The 18,827-nt window shown below is 41.6% G+C and overlaps 1 gene segment (V, D, J or C); it reads left to right on the top strand.

Moving 5' to 3' along the window:
• Window positions 1-12,062: 12,062 nt before the first annotated feature.
• On the top strand, window positions 12,063-12,553 carry LOC112844674 (Ig kappa chain V region 120-like). The segment is given in 2 exon segments: window positions 12,063-12,114; window positions 12,222-12,553. Coding segments are annotated over 2 exon segments (384 nt in total).
• Window positions 12,554-18,827: the final 6,274 nt, after the last annotated feature.

Below are 18,827 nucleotides of genomic sequence, written 5' to 3'. Positions count from 1 at the left end.
TTAAACCTGTGTATTACCAGTGTGAAATCTGTGATTATGAATTATTCTTGGACGCTACAACAGGTTATCCAACTAACTGAGCTGCTTTTAAAGGTAAAATTGCAAATGCAAGGCACTTTATGCACAGCAATATGAACTTAACTATGAAGTTTGAACCGACACTCGCCCCGACATAAAATGTTTTTACTTTTTCCTGACACACCACGCAAGTCAATAAAATTAAGAGAAAAATGTGGCTGCTTGTGTCACTACCAGAATTCCTTCCACAGCACATATTACTACTCCTGTCCTCCAACAATGTCATTGGCTTCCTGTAAAATACACCATCAATTCTAATATTGTATTTAAGTCTCTGAGCTTGCTCCTCAGTATCTCTCTGATCTTCTGGACATCACGACTCCTTCCTGTAGTCTGAGGTCCATCTCTTTGACTATCATTATCATACCACGGGCAAGAACCTGATCTGTTTCAGTTTATATTGCTGACATTTGAATACTATAGTTTATCAACTTTTATCTCTAATTGTCATTTTATGCACATTGTGATTTTGGTATTTAATGGCTTGTATGGTGGACTTGAGTGCCTTGAAAGACAACGATGAATAACATTAATTATTATTATTATTATAGTTTTTGAAGTAAAATAAAAGTTCTGACTTTATTGTGAATCAAAACAGTCAATTACTAATAAATGGAACATCACTTTTATTTATCTTTTTTTGTTTATTTTTTATTATATGATATATTCAACAAATTTAGTTTTTACATCTTTTATTTTTTCTTTCATACAGTTTCAGTTTAACCAACTGACAATATCTTTCATCCAGATTTGCATCTGCATTGTACTGACATTTCTTTTCTGTACTTGTTCCATGGAAGGATGGATTATACATCATATCCATAAACATAGTTGGTTTGATGATTATTAGTATTTGTGTTATTTCTGCTTACCCCATTCATGTGAAAGCCTTTGGAAATTGTTCCCTTCTTGTTTATTCCCAACCTTCAAACCTTTAAACTGTGAGGAAGCTTCAAGATTGGAATCTGAATGAAAATATTTTCAACACAGATTTAAGAAAATTGCTAATACTCCTGAAAAGATGAAAATAAAACACATAAACTTGCTTTTTATTTAAAAAATAATAATATTTCCTTTGAATTAATTAATTATGACTACTATGCTGTAAAGTATAAATTCCAAACCAAAAAAGACAAGTTATGTTTATGAAAGATATTTATCATTTTTAAATGTTGAAAAAAACAAACACATTAAGGATGAAATCAGAGAGTGAGATTGTTAAAGAGCACAGACTGAAAGCAGGAGCGTGAAACAGGTATCAGATTGAGTCAGGTCAGGACTGGGAACACTGGACTCTCCTCAGTGGCTCTGAGACCAGAGTCTGGCAGCCCTGGGTGGCCTCACAGGTCACAGAGCCCACCTTCATCCAGCGGTCTGCAGGGAGCCTCAGGGTGCTGCTCCAGTTGTAGACGGTGTGATTCTCTTGCAAATAGAATAGAATAGAATAGAATAGAATAGAATAGAATATGCCTTTATTGTTATTGTACATGTACAATGAAATTGTAGGTGTTCCACGTCAACTGTGCCCGGATAAAATATAAAAGTAGACAGCAGGAATAAATAGCAAACAGGAGAAATATATACAATCAAGAGTGATATATACAAAAATAAGAGAAAGGCACAAATTAGAGAACACAATAATCAAAAAAGTGCTTGGAGGTAGTGCAAAGAAAAGACTTGTTCTGAAAAGACTCCATGTGTGAGTGGCCTGAGTGATGAGGGTTACTCAGAACATGGCTCAGATTGGTGATGCAGGATTGGTGGACAGGGGTGCGGTGTCGGGGGATAGTGTTTGTTAACTGTCTGAATGGTCCATAGGATGAAGCTGTTTGTGAATCTGGAGGTGTGGGACCTGATTGACCTGAGGCACTGACCAGAGGGCAGAGTGTCAAACAGGTAGTAAGGCTAGGTGCGAGGGGTCACTGGTTTTCCTGAGACAAGAGAGAATCTGGTGATGGCCTCTAGGGGTGACAGAGGGCAGCCAGTGATTACTGGGGGGTGTTAATTACCCTCTGGGCAGCCTTCCTGTTCTCAGTTGTGGCACCTGGGTACCAAACACCCAGGAATTAGGAGAACATGCTCTCCACTTGGAGGGGTTGAAGGCAAGCAGCAGCTTCTGGTCCAGGTTATTCTTCCTCAGGATATGGAGGAAGTGCAGCTGATGCTGGGCCTTCTTTACCAGTGTGTCAAGGTGAGAGTAGCAGAGATTTAGGTGCCCAGGAACCTGAAGATGGAGACAGATTCCAACTCTTCTTCATTTATAATGAGAGGGGAGTGAACCTGTCTGTGCCTCCTTAAGTCCATGACGAGTTCTTTGGTTTAAAAGATGTTCAGCATCAGGCTATTTTCTGAGCATGAATGTTGACAAGTTCTCTCCCTCTGCAGTGTATGCTTTCTCATTTCTAATGGAGAAGACTCCAATCAAGGTGGTGTCATCGGCATACTTGATCCCCTGCGGGGATCTGGTGCTGTGTGAAAATAGAGGGAGGGGTGGGGGCCGAGTAGGAAAAACACAACGAGGTGCACAGTAGTCGGGAGTGCTGTGCTGCTGCCTGCGTCCATACGCACTGCCATTTTTTTGTGATACCATTAAGGAGCGGTGTGGCAGATGCTCTTGGCCTGATCGCTGTCTCTGCCTGAGCGGTAACCAGTCAGTTCTGAGAGTTGTTTTGAGTCAAACTCTGACGTAGTAATAATCAGCTTTGCCTTGTTTTCCTGGAATCAGTTCTCCATCCAGCCTGTCTGCTGGATCTTCCAGAAGCATGCTGTCAAGACTTTGCCTTACTTCCACCAGCTTGACTCGCCAGTGTGCGTCCTGCATTGTGCGCTACTTACTTGGATTCGTTCAAGCCTCAAGCCAGCCACATCTCCCACATCTCCTCTTTTCTCTCACCGCCACCTCGATGCCACCTTGCTTCTAGTAACAAGTCTGACAAGTTTACTCCTCCACTCTCTAAATCCATTGACCAATTATCTTGACAGTTTTGTTTTTGAACACATCTTCAGTTGAACATTTTATCAGAGACTAACTACCATTTCCCTCTCTCCAGGTTCTGGTCTTTTCTATTTTCCTTTTGAAATTATCACTATAAATATTTCACTCTGCTCTTTTGGTGCTTCTCTGTTAGATGAAATAAACCCCCACTGCACATAATATCTCTAAAAATTTGGCAAATGTTACTGTTGAAGTTAAAGTAAGTTAACTTATTTTCCAAATAATGCAAAAGTATTTGTTCACAGCCAACGAGAGTAAACATGATGTAGTTAAAGTTTAAAAAAAAATGAGTGAAATTAGTGCCGTTACTTTTTCATACTATGTGCTTAAAATCAGTCAGATGATTTCCATAGAGAGGCACTTTGCATCAGCAGCACCATGCTCCAGTGCTCTGGGAGAGTTTATAGTCCTGAGAGTTGAACACTGGATGACTGACAGCTGTCCTTCATCACAACAGAAGCCACAGAAATCCTCCTCATCAAAAACATGACTTTGATCTGCGTCCTCATCTGGACTCTCCTCTGCTGCTGCTTCACAGGTAAAGTCCAGAGAATCAAACTCCTCTCCTCTATCAACATCTGTCCCTCTGAAATGAAGCCCACAAAACCATGAAGCTGCTTTATGTTTTTGTCTCTGTATCCTCAGAGTCCAGAGGACAGATCACAGTGACTCAGCCTGGAGCAGTGAGCTCTGCTGTGGGAGGATCTGTGAGCATCAAGTGTAGGACCAGTCAGGATGTTTATTTTTCTAGCAACTATCACCGTTTAGCCTGGTACCAACAGAAAGATGGAGGAGTTCCTAAATGTCTCATTTACTATGCTAGCACTCGAGTATCAGGGATTCCAGCTCGTTTTACAGGCAGTGGATCAAACTCTGACTTCACTCTGACCATCAGTGGAGTCCAGGCTGAAGATGCAGCAGTTTATTACTGTCAGAGTTTTCACTATCCTAACAGTCAGCGTGTGTTCACACAGTGAAAAACAGTCGTACAAAAACCTCCCTCAGTCAGACTGAACAGAAACTGAACTGACTGCTGCAGCTGGAAGATACTGCAGAGACTGATACAGTTCACTGAGGACACACACACACACACACACACACACACACACACACACACACACAGAAACACACAGATTTTCTCTCAGCGACATTCAGCACAAATATGTACTTAATTAACTAAAGAACAAACGTGGGCCAGTAATAGAAACAAAGATCAATCTTAGTAATGACCTTTGACCTTAGCAGTGGAAAAAAAGACACTAAATGTATAACAAGCCATAAAGATCTGACGACAGAAATCTGAAAATGTTCCTGATCAGTGAGGGTCAAAATAAAAACAATACACCTGTGAATTTAAGATTTTACTGTAAATATATCATCAAATACAAAAATGAGTGAAAAATCTGTGACTGAATTGAAGGTGTTTTAAATTTTTGAGTATTTGTTCATATCGTGATTCATTTAATCTTTTCCTTGTTCGTCAGTTAACCTCCTAGGACCTGGCGTCCACATATGTGGACATCACATTTTGAGTTATTTACACCAAAATACTAAACCTTGCTCTACAAGGGCCTGATATCCACTTACGAGGACATTATACTGCAACTGGTCTATCAAAATTTTAAATGAATATCCTCATATGTGGCTGTCATTTTCCTTAGAAACAAAAATTAGGTAAAAAAAAAATCTGGTAATTCTTGGTTTTTACATCAGGTGCCAATATGCCCAAATATCAAAGAGAAATTAAAAATGCATGCCGTGGAAGAGTTCGGGTCTTAGGAAGTTAAATTAAAACTTTGTACTTCAGATTCTTTCTAATCACTCCTTGTACTCGTTGACTCTCCTGTCTGTGAGTTCTCCTCAGAACAAACAGCTCATAAGAGACACTAAAGACTCTTTCTTCTTTAGACTTGCTTTGTAGTCTGGTGAGACTGTTTCCGTGGCAACCAGGTCCCAGCATTCCTTCATGAACCAGTCTGTCTGGTACAGGTAAGCAACACCAACAACAACCTACCACACACATTCATGTTGTCATGGTCCCTGGGTCGCCCAGGGACCCTGAGCAGTTATGGACTTGAATTATAATATATGTATTTTCGGTACTGCTGTCCCTCATTCTCCCTGCTTGTAGATATATGTGTGTATGCAGCCGGAGCAGGAGCTCGGCGAGCAGGACGAGCCCGCGCTGCCCGCGGAAGACTTCGGCGAGCCGGTGGGACCAGCGCGACCAGCAGGGCCGCCACGTCCGCGACCAGCATGTCCGCGACCAGCGCCTTAGATCGTGTGCCACACCTTGCTGTTGCTCACCGGAGCAGCGCCGCCACTGGACCCGGGACAAGCCGCCGGAGGAGCAGGCCACCGGAACCGTTTCGCCGCTGCTGCCGGACCTGTGGCAGGCTGCCGGAGCTACAGCGCCGCCGCCACTGCACGCGTGGCAAGCCACTGGAGGAGCAGCGCCGCCGCCGCCACCAGGGCAGGCCGCCGGAGGAGCAGCTCCGCTGTCGCTGGACCGGGGGCAGCCCGCTGGAGCTGCAGCGCCGCCGCCACTGGATCAGTGGCAGGCCACCAGAACCGTTTCACCGCTGCTGCCGGACCCGTGGCCGCCCGCTGGAGCTGCTGCGTTTCCATCAAGGGGTTAGAGGTAGGCCACCTGAACTGTTTTACCGCCACTGCCTCACCCACAGCATGTCCGGCTTGTTTTGCCATCCTGCGGGTTGGCCGCCAGAACTGTGTTTGCTGCCACTGGACCGGGGATTGGACTATTGAACTGGGTTTTTCTTTTGTTGTTTTGTGGTGGCTGTTTAACGGAGAGGTTTAAACAGCCTGCTGTGCAAACAATTCACTGTTTGCACAGCAGCAATGACTCAGCTGATATGACTTCTTCAAATACTATCATACAAAGTGAGATGAATTACAGTTAGATCCATAAGTTTTTGGACAATGACACACTTTCACAATTGTACTCTGTACATCAACACAGTGGAATCTGACTTAAACAATTAGGATGTGACTGAAGTGCAGACCTTCAAGGCCCACAAAACTCAGTGGTGGCAGATTTATTCTCTTATGTATTAATCATATCACATTAGTGATAGTAATATCACTTTCTCATTTAGGTATATACATGTGCACTACAAATAGGCCTTATGCTCTATCACACACACTGACACAGTGGGGACATTGTAACGGGAGACAAACAGATAGTGGGACTCCTCCTTATCAGGGATGCAAATTCTTAGGTGACGTCTAAGCAGAAAACAAGGTCATAATTCTCTCTGTGAGGAGGGGGTCAAGGATGAGCTGGACTGATTCAGTAAGAGGACTAGATGTTCCAGTCCCTGATAATGCATTGCTTTAAATGGAGAGAATCTTGAGGGATGGCTGTTTTGAGGAAAGGCAGCCCAGAAACTTTACCAGCAGCACACATCGTTGTGTGCCTCAACTTTCGGTCTTTTATTCAGGCTAATCTGCCATTTTTGGGGGGATTAGAGATCTGATCTAGGTTATGATATTAAGATTTGGGACACATCGTCATTAGTGGACCTTGGATTCATCGGGTGTTTCGGCCATTATCACTAGACACCCTCATCCAAGGAGGCCCTGCCAGGGTTGATCAGGCCCCTGAGTGTGTCACTGGTTCATGTTAAATTGTTATTTCTTCTTTCTTTTGTTCTGTTTCTTCTTCTCCCTGTGACTGAGAAATATTTATGGAAATATTTATATTTATGGATATTTATGGAGCCTCACTTCTTCAAAGGGATAGAAAAGGTGATAGACAGAAGTAAGATAAGAGGGACAAGATAGGAGAGAGTAGAGAGGAGAGCCGGAAAGGGGGCGCCCAATGTGGCTTCCCACAGCTCCCCGCCGGATCGGGCTGTACGTTCTACCTCCCCACTGCCTCCCAGAAAAGGGAAGAAGAGCAGAGGGGAGAAGAGTGGAATATTTTCCTTTCTTGTCTTTCATTCCTCCTTTTGGTTTCACTACCATGAGGTTAACTGCTGTTAAAGTTCATTTTGAGGAGAGAGAGGTGGAGGAGATCGGAATAACACACTGACCCTGTCAGGTGGAGTCAATGAAGATTTTAATGAAACACACGCAGCGTGGGAGATGGACACTGTATACAAACAGCATCAGATCTCATCTCCAAAACGTCAGAACACAGTTTTTATGCATCGGGGTATAACGCCCCCTCTTGCGTTCACCAATACAATACATGATACGTCAACTCAAAACCACAAATGTTCTATTTGACAACTTGTGACACAATTAAAGGACACTGGCTTCCATCTTCTCCCCGGTGGTTTCCCGCAAGCCAGCTCAGCTCTCGCATCGTGCACCTGCTTCTTCATCAAACAGTCACGTACACCAACATAAAACTGCAACCCTAGCAAAACATGCTTAAACTTTCACCTACAAATGAACCTCCCTAACTGTATGTGGGTGTATGTCTGTGCATGTGTGATCCTCGCGCTGCACTTTAATTGACCTCAGCTTAGGCAACCAGGCTAAGGCCATCCTGAGTGTGATGATCTTAACTTATATGTAAAATGTATTAAACAACTGTTTCAATCTAATACAACTACTTAAAACTTAATCAAAGCTTAATCAAAGATATAAATGCATAATAAAATAACCTGCTCAAAATAACTTGCACTCAGACTCTGCTTTTGGTTTCACTTTTGCAAAGCATGGCGTTTCCTGTCAGCCTGCAACCCAGTCTTTCACCCACTGACCCTGGACTTCAGTGTAAGAGTATAAAAACATTCAAAAGCATTTAGGGTTATAGATTCAACTCCACAGTTTAAAGTGGTTCTAACTGCTCCTATACTAAAGACTAATATGATACCAGTATGTTTGAACATCTGAATGTAATATCAATTCTGTTATTAATGAAATGGTAATGATGATTATAAAAAATAGCAGCAAATAATAGCAGCAAAATATCTTCCTACTCCTGACACTGCACAGTCCCCAGGAGGCCCTGAGACAGCTGTATCAGTCAACCAGCAAACCTCTAATGCTATGTTTTACCCCTTTGACACCCCCTGTTGAGGCAGGCCCACCACGGGTCGATCAATCCTGGGCGTGTATCTCGCGGTTAGCTGACTGCCTTAGCTGCCCAAGTGATGTCAGCCCTTTTTAACCATAGCCAGCAACTGGTCCTCTCAGCAGTGTTAGCTAATTCTCTTATAGCCTGCCAGCATATATCTCTATACTGAAGGCATAGAGATATATGATATGCTATGGAATGTTATTTGTTTCGAGAGTTTTGGGAAGGTATAAAATAGTTCAGGGCGGTGTCCTTCCTCAGAAAACTGTTTGGTGTTTGATCTGATCGTTTTCTCCACATTGCAATGTGTTAGGTTATTGTTGAAGTTTCCACAACAACTTCTCATCCTTTAAGGGCATGAGAGGTTTTTTGAGTTGAATTTTGTATCAGCTGTTAAGGAATCACAGTCATATTTAGAGATAAGCCCCCATTTACAAAGGCACACAATTAATTGGATAAACAAAGATAATTATAAATATAATAATAATTTTTAATACTTGGATATAAATCCTTCGTAGACAATGACTGCCTAAAGTCTTGAACCAATGGAGATCCTCAAATGCACCAAAATGCTCTGCTAGGCCTTTACTGAAGCCATCTTCAATTTCTGCTTGTTTGTGGGTCTCTCTGCATCCAGTTTAGTATATAATAACAGGAAAGCATGCTCTGTTGAGTTGAAATAAGGTGACTTGACTATTGAAGAATATCATATTTCTTTGGCGGAGAAGGTCTTGGGTGGTTTTTAAATTTTGGGGGGGGGGTCATTATCCATTTATACTGTGAAGGGTTGTCCAGTGAGTGTTGCAGCACTTGGTTGAATGTGAGCAGAGAGTATAGCTGTGTACACTTCACATTTCACCCTGCTACCTCTATCAGCAGTAACATTATCAATAAACACTAGTGGCCCAGCTACACTGGCAGCCAAAAACATCAGTACCATAACATTGGCTCCAACATCTTGGAAAGATGATGTGATTTGCTTCAGATCAGTTTTTCTCCTTTGTAATTTTCTCTTCCAATCATGCTGAAAAAACTTCATCTTGGAACTGTTCCTGCTCTTTTAAATGTTTTACTGGCAAAGTCTAATCCAGACTTCCAGTTCTTTAGTGTAACTTGACAGTAATAAAGTTTTTTTGATCTCTCCTGATGTTTGATTTAGTTTTTCAGCTGATTGATGATTTCTAGGACCTCATATTAATGCATGCAAATTCATCTCCTGATCTCAAAATACTTTGTTTTAATTTATCTTGGAAACATGAGGAAACATGTCTGTCTGTCCTTGAAATGGGTTGTAGTAGTCAGTTGTTCAATTACTTTTTGGTGTCTGGTGAAAAAAAATTCTTGTGGGATAAATGTGCACACCTTATCAACTCAAATATAATCAGAACTTTAGAAAACTGACTCTGAGATCTTGTTTATGTTAATTTGATTGATTACTAATTACTAACCAGCATCATGAAACTGATCCAAGTCAGTGTTGGAACCAGTCCAGGAGAAAAGTCACACCAAAAGTTTAATTGCCTTGAAGATATCATTCATCATCACTTTTATAGCTGTAGCTGAATGAATGTTTAAATCTGTTTTTAGTCTACAGCACCCGTTTGTAGATCAGAAGAAGACTTAGAGATCCTGAATAAATAAAAGATAAAAATAAAAAAACAAACAAATACTTGGGGCCTGGAAAGTGCATCCTAGACCAAAAAAATAAATTATACATTTTTACATTTTACTCAAAATGTGCTGGCCGATTGAACAGATACCTGTGAATTCACACTGTGATGACTGCTTATGTAGTCATGCTGAAGTTAGTCAGATCATTTCCATAGAGAGCCACTTTGCATCAGCAGCACCATGCTCCAGTGCTCTAGAGTGGGAGGAACTGTGAACATTAAGTGTAGGACCAGTCAGAATGTTAATGTTTGGAACAACAACCATCTTTTAGCCTGGTACCAACAGAAAGATCAAGCAACTCCTAAAATGCTCATTTACGGTGCTAGCACTCGAGTATCAGGGATTCCAGCTCGTTTTACAGGCAGTGGATCAAACTCTGACTTCACTCTGACCATCAGTGGAGTCCAGGCTGAAGATGCAGCAGTTTTCACTATCCTAACAGTCAGTATGTGTTCACACAGTGAAAAACAGTTGTATAAGAACCTCCCTCGGTTGGAGTCTGTGACACAGGACCCACACACACACGGGTTATGCTTACTGTGTTTTTTTATTTTGAAAATAATCTGCGGTTTTTGCCACCCGCCTCGGATGCAGCCACTCCGTCTCTCTGCCAGCATCATCTGCTCCATCTCACTGTGGGCACACAAAAAGACATCTCCCTCATTAACACAGTCCTGTACACCTGTTGCCTCCACGCCTCCGTGCCGCCCAGAGAGCTCACTGTGTCACCCCTCCTCTGCAGCAGGCCAGCAAACCACGCCCCCGCCAGAGACTAATTTTTTCCCCATTTTTGTCATTAACTGTCATACGCACATCAGCCGATTTAACTCTCTCTTTTCCCGACATCTCTTCTCTTTCTCCCCAACTGCTCTTCTACCTTTCAACTGATTCATGGTGAGCAAACCTTCTTCAGGAAAACCATTCTCTTTTGCAATCTAACAACATACTTCTGCATTCCAACCCCCATTTCTTACCATACATCAAAACCAATGTTTTGTTACTGGCCGTTTGCTGCACGCTGTAGATACAGCAGTTTATTACTGTCAGAGCAGAAACGATGTTAACAGTCAAGCTGTGTTCAAACAGTGAACAGCAGTTGTGCAAAAACCTCCCTTAGTCAGACTGAACTTAAACAGAACTGAACAATTGTGGTCATAAATATTTTGTACTTGTAAATCAAATGTGTATTTGTGAACTGAGTTTTGTAACCTTGTAAACCACAATATGTGAAAATGTTATGTTTGTGTATCTACAGATGAGAATTTGTGTGTGTGTAAAAAAGATTTGTGTTTGTGCTTTACGGAGCTTCAGGTCCTGGAAGGGTAATACAGTCTGAAGCTGATCTCTATATAAATATCCCATAGTGGTCATACAACCTAGGTCCCCTAACTTTCGCTAGTTGTTGAAAGGATAAAGTTGTGCTATATCAGTGGTTAGAAATACCATTATTACTTTAGGAATAGTTTAACACAAAGTCAGGGCTGACCCGGGACCATGGCTGTGAGTCACAGTGCGCAGCATAAAGGTCCTTTCACAGCGGACCCAGCATGTGCTGCTAATGCTAACTGCTAACTAAGAGCCAAGGATCCAGAATTTGTTGCGCTGGCTGCTGAGCTCTGTGGGTTTTTGCAGCAGCTCTACATGTACTAGATGCACCTGCTCCTTGTTGTTTGTATCTCTGACTTTATGTCCTCTACAAGAGTTTGTGGTTTTTTAACTACAAATGATCAATAAAAACATGTATCACTAATTCATAATGAAGAAAGCTTACTACCCCCACTAGTGAAGATTGTGTCATTTCCACAACACTGCTTCCCCCCCGAGGTCTGCAGCACTGTTGAAAAGGCTCTGGAAGTCTCTGTATAAGCACGTAAACCTGTGACACAAAAATCACCAAACTCAGACACACACAGACTGTTTTCCTTTGTGGTGATGAAGGAAAATGCTGGGCTGACATGTAAAAGGCCATTAATTCTTCCCGACCTGAAGCTCCGTAAAGCACCCCTCCAACACCCAAACCCATCTGTTCTCTGATTGGATTGTTAAATTTGTGATTGACATGACATCGACCAATCAGCTGAAAGGAAGAATCGGGTCAAAATGTACTTGTTTGGGTGACAAGGGTATTTCCATAGAGAGGCACTTTGCATCAGCAGCACCATGCTCCAGTGCTCTAGGAGAGTTTATAGTCCTGAGAGTTGAACACTGGATGACTGACAGCTGTCCTTCATCACAACAGAAGCCACAGAAATCCTCCTCATCAAAAACATGACTTTGATCTGCGTCCTCATCTGGACTCTCCTCTGCTGCTGCTTCACAGGTAAAGTCCAGAGAATCAAACTCCTCTCCTCTATCAACATCTGTCCCTCTGAAATGAAGCCCACAAAACCATGAAGCTGCTTTATGTTTTTGTCTCTGTATCCTCAGAGTCCAGAGGACAGTTCACAGTGACTCAGCCTGGAGCAGTGAGCTCTGCTGTGGGAGACACAGTCACCATCAAGTGTAGGACCAGTCAGAATGTTCATGTTTGGAACAACAATCACCGTTTAGCCTGGTACCAAAAGGAAGATGGAGGAGTTCCTAAACTGCTCATTCACTCTGCTAGCACTCGACAATCAGGGATTCCAGCTCGTTTTACAGGCAGTGGATCAAACTCTGACTTCACTCTGACCATCAGTGGAGTCCAGGCTGAAGATGCAGCAGTTTATTACTGTCAGAGTCAGCACTATCCTAACAGTCAGTGGGTGTGCACACAGTGAAAAACAGTCGTACAAAAACCTCCCTCAGTCAGACTGAACAGAAACTGAAGTGACTGCTGCAGCTGGAAGATACTGCAGAGACTGATACAGTTCACTGAGGACACACACACACACACACACACACACACACACAAAATAAAGTGATTCATCACAAAGATTGTCTTTAGTAAATGAGATAAAAATAAAAAGTGAGAGAACGTGATATATAACATGGAATCTTCATGACTTTGACCTCCCTACATGTGTTATAACCAGTGATGCAAATAACGGCGTTACTTTTTTCAGTAATGAGTAGAGATGGCATGATACCACTTTTTTATGTCCGATATCGATATCATAAATTTGGATATCTGCCGATACCGATATGAATCCGATATAGTGTGTTTTTTAATCAATAAAACTGTTTTTTTTAATATCTTGCTGCATTTTGTATAAGTTCATACTCAAGTTTAAATAAACAACAACACTAAAGCTATTCTGTTATACCTGTATGTAAAAAATACACTGCACCCAAAATATTTCATAGTTCAGCAACACTGATCAATCTAATAAACCTTACCTAACTTAAACCTACTCCATCCTCCCTATTCTGGTATTTTAAAGAGTACTTTGCAGAAATATTAAGCAACCTAACTAATAGGGTTGCAAACTCCCAGCAAAAAAAAAAAAAAAAAAAAAAAAAATAGGGAACCACCCCCCACCCCCCACCTCATGATGCTTAATCGATGTAATCAACTTTAATTTGATGCAGGGTGAAAAAAAATGCACAGAAACAAATTATTTTTCAAGAATAATTAAATAGATTCAACATCTTTCTTCAACAGAATTGCAGAATTCACAGATGGTACTTTCCCAAAGGAAAAAGTACTATAGCTTACTAGGGTATATTAGACTTAACAGTTACTATATACAGTAATGGACTTCTATACATTTTACATCAGATTAAAACTTTGGGTGTAAGATTCAGATAATTATTTATTAAAAGCTAGACATTTTAAATGAGAATAAGAAAGAAAAGTATGTCTTTGTGCCCCCTTTTCCCTGTTCATGCCCTATCGGCCCTCCTGGCTAAACTTTGCTAGATCCGCCCCTGCACAGTTACCAGCCGTCAGCTGCGTAGAAAACGAACCTGGTGTAGAAAGTAATATTAAATAAATTCTAACAACAGCTTATCAAGCTTAAACGTGCTGCTGTTGTTCAGCCGCTGGTTTCCTCTTTCTGGCGCGAAGTGGGCGATAAACAAAGAAGAGAGATGGACTCGTGACAGAAAAGCCGATCAGCTGATCATTAAGCAGTTTCACGATTGAAGTAGCCGCAGGAAGAGGCAGTCGCTCCATATATCGGTTGTTAAGCTTAACATGGGAACGCTTTACAAACATTCAGAGATGAACTTACACACTTGCTTTACTTCTCTCTGGGATAACTTCCTCGGAGATGAAATGCTGGTTTGGTAGCGAGGCTCCAAATACAGGCAGCCGCTCAATCACGTGAGCACACTGCTGCAATGTGCTACGGTTATGAGCCGAGTTACACCGTGTTGCAAGTTTTGTGAGGTGCTTTTTTGATATTTAATGGATCGGATTACATTTTTTATTTTTCGCCGATATCCGATCCAGTAATTTAGGTCAGTATCGGACCGATCTTCTTCTTCCTAGCGGTTTATATCCCACGACGCAGGGTCCGCTATCTTGCATGCCTTCCTCCACTTCTTCCTATCAAGGGCGTCTTCTGGTGTAACATTCACAGCCTTCATATTATCCTTGATTCGGTCCATCCAGCGCTTTTTTGGTCTTCCTTGCGGCCTGTTTCCCTCCAGATCTAATTGCTGGGCTGTCTTTGTGTTAAGAGATTTTTTAGGATTCTAGGATTTTTATTATGTTATGCTTAAAAGTACGTTTCTTTATCTAAATGTGTTTGCTCCTTCAGTATTAAGCTTAAATGGGGAAGTCACACTCTGTGCAGACTCCTAAAAGGGGAAGTTACACTCTGTGCCTGCAGTTCTATTTTCTCTCTTCCTGTATGTGCTCTCTGAATAAAGACTCTTTCTTTTTACTGCAGGGTGCGAGTCTCCCTGAGTCTCACCCGTGTACACGTTAAACCTGTCTGAGTGTCTTTATTCTGACCTGAGTTGCAATACAGGAAAACTCCTGACATTTCTTGGTCCTTCGAGCCGGATGGGACACAGCACTTTTGTGTGACCCCACAGGAAAACCTCATCGAGTCCTGCCGTCGTGAGAAGCCCACGCTGAAGTCTGTCGACAGTCTGTCGAATTCAAGTCCAGAGACGTGAATTCGGGTTCTGGCCAGCGTTCTTATAAGTGGTCCACGGCGGTGGGGGTCGATGAGGTAGACCTGAGAGACCGGCAGTGAATCAGCAACCAGGTGAATATTAACACTCAGACACCTCGCGTAAAACGTCTAGGCTCGCCCAGAGGGGTTGGTAGCATTCCTAAAAGTAAACGCTCGCCTGAAAAAGGGGCTGGAAGCTATTTTAGGGGGCATTCCTAAAAGTAAACGCTCACCTGAAAAAGGGGCTGGAAGCTATTTTAGGGGGATTTCTAAAAGTAAACGCTCGCCTGAAAAAGGGGCTGGAAGCTATTTTAGATAAACCTGGTCCGTAAGACGTAGTACGCGTTGAAAAGGTATTGTTGTTGTTTTATTTTTGTTGGTGGAATAAGTTGATTTTACAGCACAATAAGGAGGCTGAACTATTCCACTATGTTGTTTGCTGTTGGCCACCCAAGTACTGGTGAAAAGAGAGAAACAGGTCGTGTTTCATCACATAAAGATGACACCGCTTTCAAGAATAGCTTGAAAGTAGAAGGCCGTGTCAACTACCTCTCTCGATTCTCGTGCCAGAGAAGGTGCCGCAGTTGTGTAGTTGTAAAGTATTAAAATTAAGAGGATTAAAATGGGTAACTCACTGCTGACGAGCAGTGGTTAGAAAAAAAATGTCCAGGCGCCGGACAAGTTAGTGCATATAGATGGAGAAATCCAAAGAACACCTAAATGTCCCACGTGGGAGGGAAAATGTACAACTAAATTATAAGAAACCCTCCAAGCGGAAATAAATACTGAAGAGGATGCTAAAAAGAAATCAAAGCATACACAAGAGTTGTATTTCAAAGCATGGAACGAGGAATGAAGTGGAATAAACAAAAGGTTAAAGGTTAAATTAAGGTTAACTTAAATTAAGTTAATTGGTACAAATTGGGATGCATGAAACCAGATAATTCACACGAAAATATATCAAATAAAAAAGACAGATGCATAAGGCATATTACGGCTGTGTCATTGTTCAGCCAAGGAAAAGCAAATGTCTCCAGCTTGGGAAGGTGTGAAGCTGCAGATTCACACAGACCCGTGATGGATACATAATAAAACATAAACTAATATACTATTGTATATTAGTAGTAAAGTAGTGAAGTAGTGTATTGTAATATACTATTGCTGTTATAAAAAAGGAGAAACAATACAATGATAACATTAATAATGACATACTATTAATAAGAAGAGGCACCTCAGTCAGTTATGATGTGAGGTGGAAGATTGTTGAAAGTAGTCTGAATCAAGCTTAAGGTTTGCTCAAACTCAGTACAATGATATAGGAGATGAAGAAAATAAGGAAATAACTACACTAATCAGGTGCATAGAGACACTTGACCTGCCTGTAAACCGGTCATCTTAGATGAGACTGTTAAGATGAAGAGCAAACCTATGCTAACAACTAATGAGCCAAACTCTGTATACAACAGCTAAAGCTACAAGATTGAGAAGCTGAATTAAATAAATATGTGGACACTACCAAGCTAATGAGGAGCAGTGACGCGCATGGAGATGCTGGTTTTGCTCACTACAATTGTATAAATAGAGTTTGAATTCATTACTGTGGATGTACAGTGAGTGACCTCTATATATCTTGAAAAGCATGTCTGAAATACTCGTATGGAAGCATATTTTGAGTGATTTTGACTGTGTGAATGCTGTGAGTAGTAGGTTTTGAGTGATTGGGTGTGATTTGTACAAAAATGATAAAACATAAGTAATAATAACACCACAAAGGTTCATAGCGGAGTGAGTGAACGAGTAGAAGTTTGAGAGAAAAGGCAGTGTGTGTGATGATTCCTGATGTCTGAAAGAGCTCAATTTAAAAGTGTGTGTGAAATAAAGGTGTATCGTTTTTAGATCAAGAGATTTAGATTGTTTTTAGTAGAATTAAAGAGGGTTTTTAGACTATAAAGAACCCTGCAAGAATACAGGGTATAATTGGGTTGAAATTGAAGGCTGAACTCATGATTGTTTAGAGATGTCCACCATGTCATAAACAAAAGAAGGCAAAATAATGACAGAAATAATTGACAACTATATTAATGAATAGACAACACATACTCAAATTGTTATATGTGAAATTATTTTTGGAAAGGGTCAGAAGAGATAGTTTGAATTTAGAACTCAGTGATATGATGCATGAATTAAACCTTTTTGCAATAAACACTTGCAATGAAGAAAGCAGCTTACACTCAATTATTATGAACGCAAAGCCTTGATGCCATAGGCAATTTGTTTTGTTTTTGTTTGTTTGCTTAGTAAGTTTGGAAAACAAATTTGTGAACACAGTGACACATAATGATTTGGGCATATGATTTGTTGATGCCCAGTTTTAGAGCTGTGAGCTATGAACTGTAAGCAATGCAAGGTTTTTCCTAACTCAGAAGTTCGACACATGCCAGACAACTTTCCTATGTAGGCCTTTTGCTTACACTGTCACACATCAGAATTGCTGTATGCTGTATCACGCGCTGACCTTCACAGCACCCCACAGGCTGGTTTCGTTAATATCTTTGTAGACGGTTCAGCGTCCAAAAGTAGCCTTGGGCGGAACTGTGTGGGTTATGCGGTAACCACAGTAGACACGTTTTTAGAAGCAAAAGCACTAACTTCCTTACACTCTGCACAGAGTGCAGAACTCACAGCTGTCATACGTGCCTGTTCCCCTAACCCAGTGCAACATGGAAATCTTTTGAAGGCACTGTTGGAAGTGTTTATATTGCCAAAACAGTTAGCATTTTGTTAGCAAATGTGCTGCACACCAGAAAGGCTACTCAGAGGTCACTGAAGGCAATAACTTCGCAGATCAAAGCCGCAAAAGCAGCAGCACAACAAACTATAGACACATTAATGTCTGACTCCTCAATGCAAATACCACTTGATGTGCTTATGAATGAACGAAAAGCCGCACCAACTACAGAACAAAGGAAATGGTTAAACTGTGGAGCACAGCTAGAAAGTGGTTTGATGACTTGTAGTGGCAAACCAATACTACCAAAGTCCCTACACAAATCAGCAGCATTATTGTCAACAGGAGGGGGGGTAGGAGTGGTAGATAAAATTTCAGAAATTTGTCGGAACATGCATGATTTGCCAAAAACATAATGCACATAATGCGCATAATGCACACCACCTCATCCTTTTCATACAATCCACATGGGTATTATTGAGCTAAATGAATGCCAAGGCTCAGAATACGCTCTAGTGATCATAGACGTGATCTCAAAATGGCCAGAAATCTATCCAGTAAAAAAAGCAGACGCCATCTCAGTAGCAAAATGTTTGTGCAACCATTTCATTCCGAATGGATGACTAAATTACTTGAAAATAAAGAGATTGTTCTAAACAACTCTCCAGTATCTTGCAGGTTGAAACCAGGTGATTGGATCCTGATCAAAGTACTCCAAAGGAAAAATTGGAGTTCACCAAGGTGGGAAGGTCCTTATCAAGTGCTACTCACCACACCTACTGCCTGCAAAATAGCAGAAAGACCGCCCTGGATCCATCACAGCCACTGCAGAAAAGTGAGTGACAAGCTAAACGTTTAGACGCCGACACCCCTAACTCCTGTATGGTGATCTATTGGTGGAGGGAGGGCTGATCGGGTATACCCCGCCTTCTTCTTCTTGCCGGTAGTCTACTCATCAGAGGTCACAGGTGTGTCTGGTCATCATGAAGACACTCGTCCTCCTAGTGACTAATGTTGCACTCCTGGTGAGTTTATTAACACTCACCCGAAAGAAAAAAAGATGAACAACACCACCTGCAGACAAGATGGTCATATGACAACTCACATCTTCGTGACATGACACAAGACCACAGTCATCCATGGGTGAACAACGCATGGTATCGATATATACATGACAGCACAACCAGAAAGGACTGCTATGTTTGCTCCTATATGCCCCCAACGACACAGTACGCCACCTTGTACGCGAAGGCAATG

This window comes from Oreochromis niloticus, unplaced genomic scaffold (assembly GCF_001858045.2).
Source record: "Oreochromis niloticus isolate F11D_XX unplaced genomic scaffold, O_niloticus_UMD_NMBU tig00000736_pilon, whole genome shotgun sequence".
Taxonomy (NCBI): Eukaryota; Metazoa; Chordata; class Actinopteri; order Cichliformes; family Cichlidae; genus Oreochromis; species Oreochromis niloticus.
The sequence above is the reverse complement of the archived record's forward strand: the minus strand, read 5'-3'. Positions and strand labels throughout refer to the sequence as shown.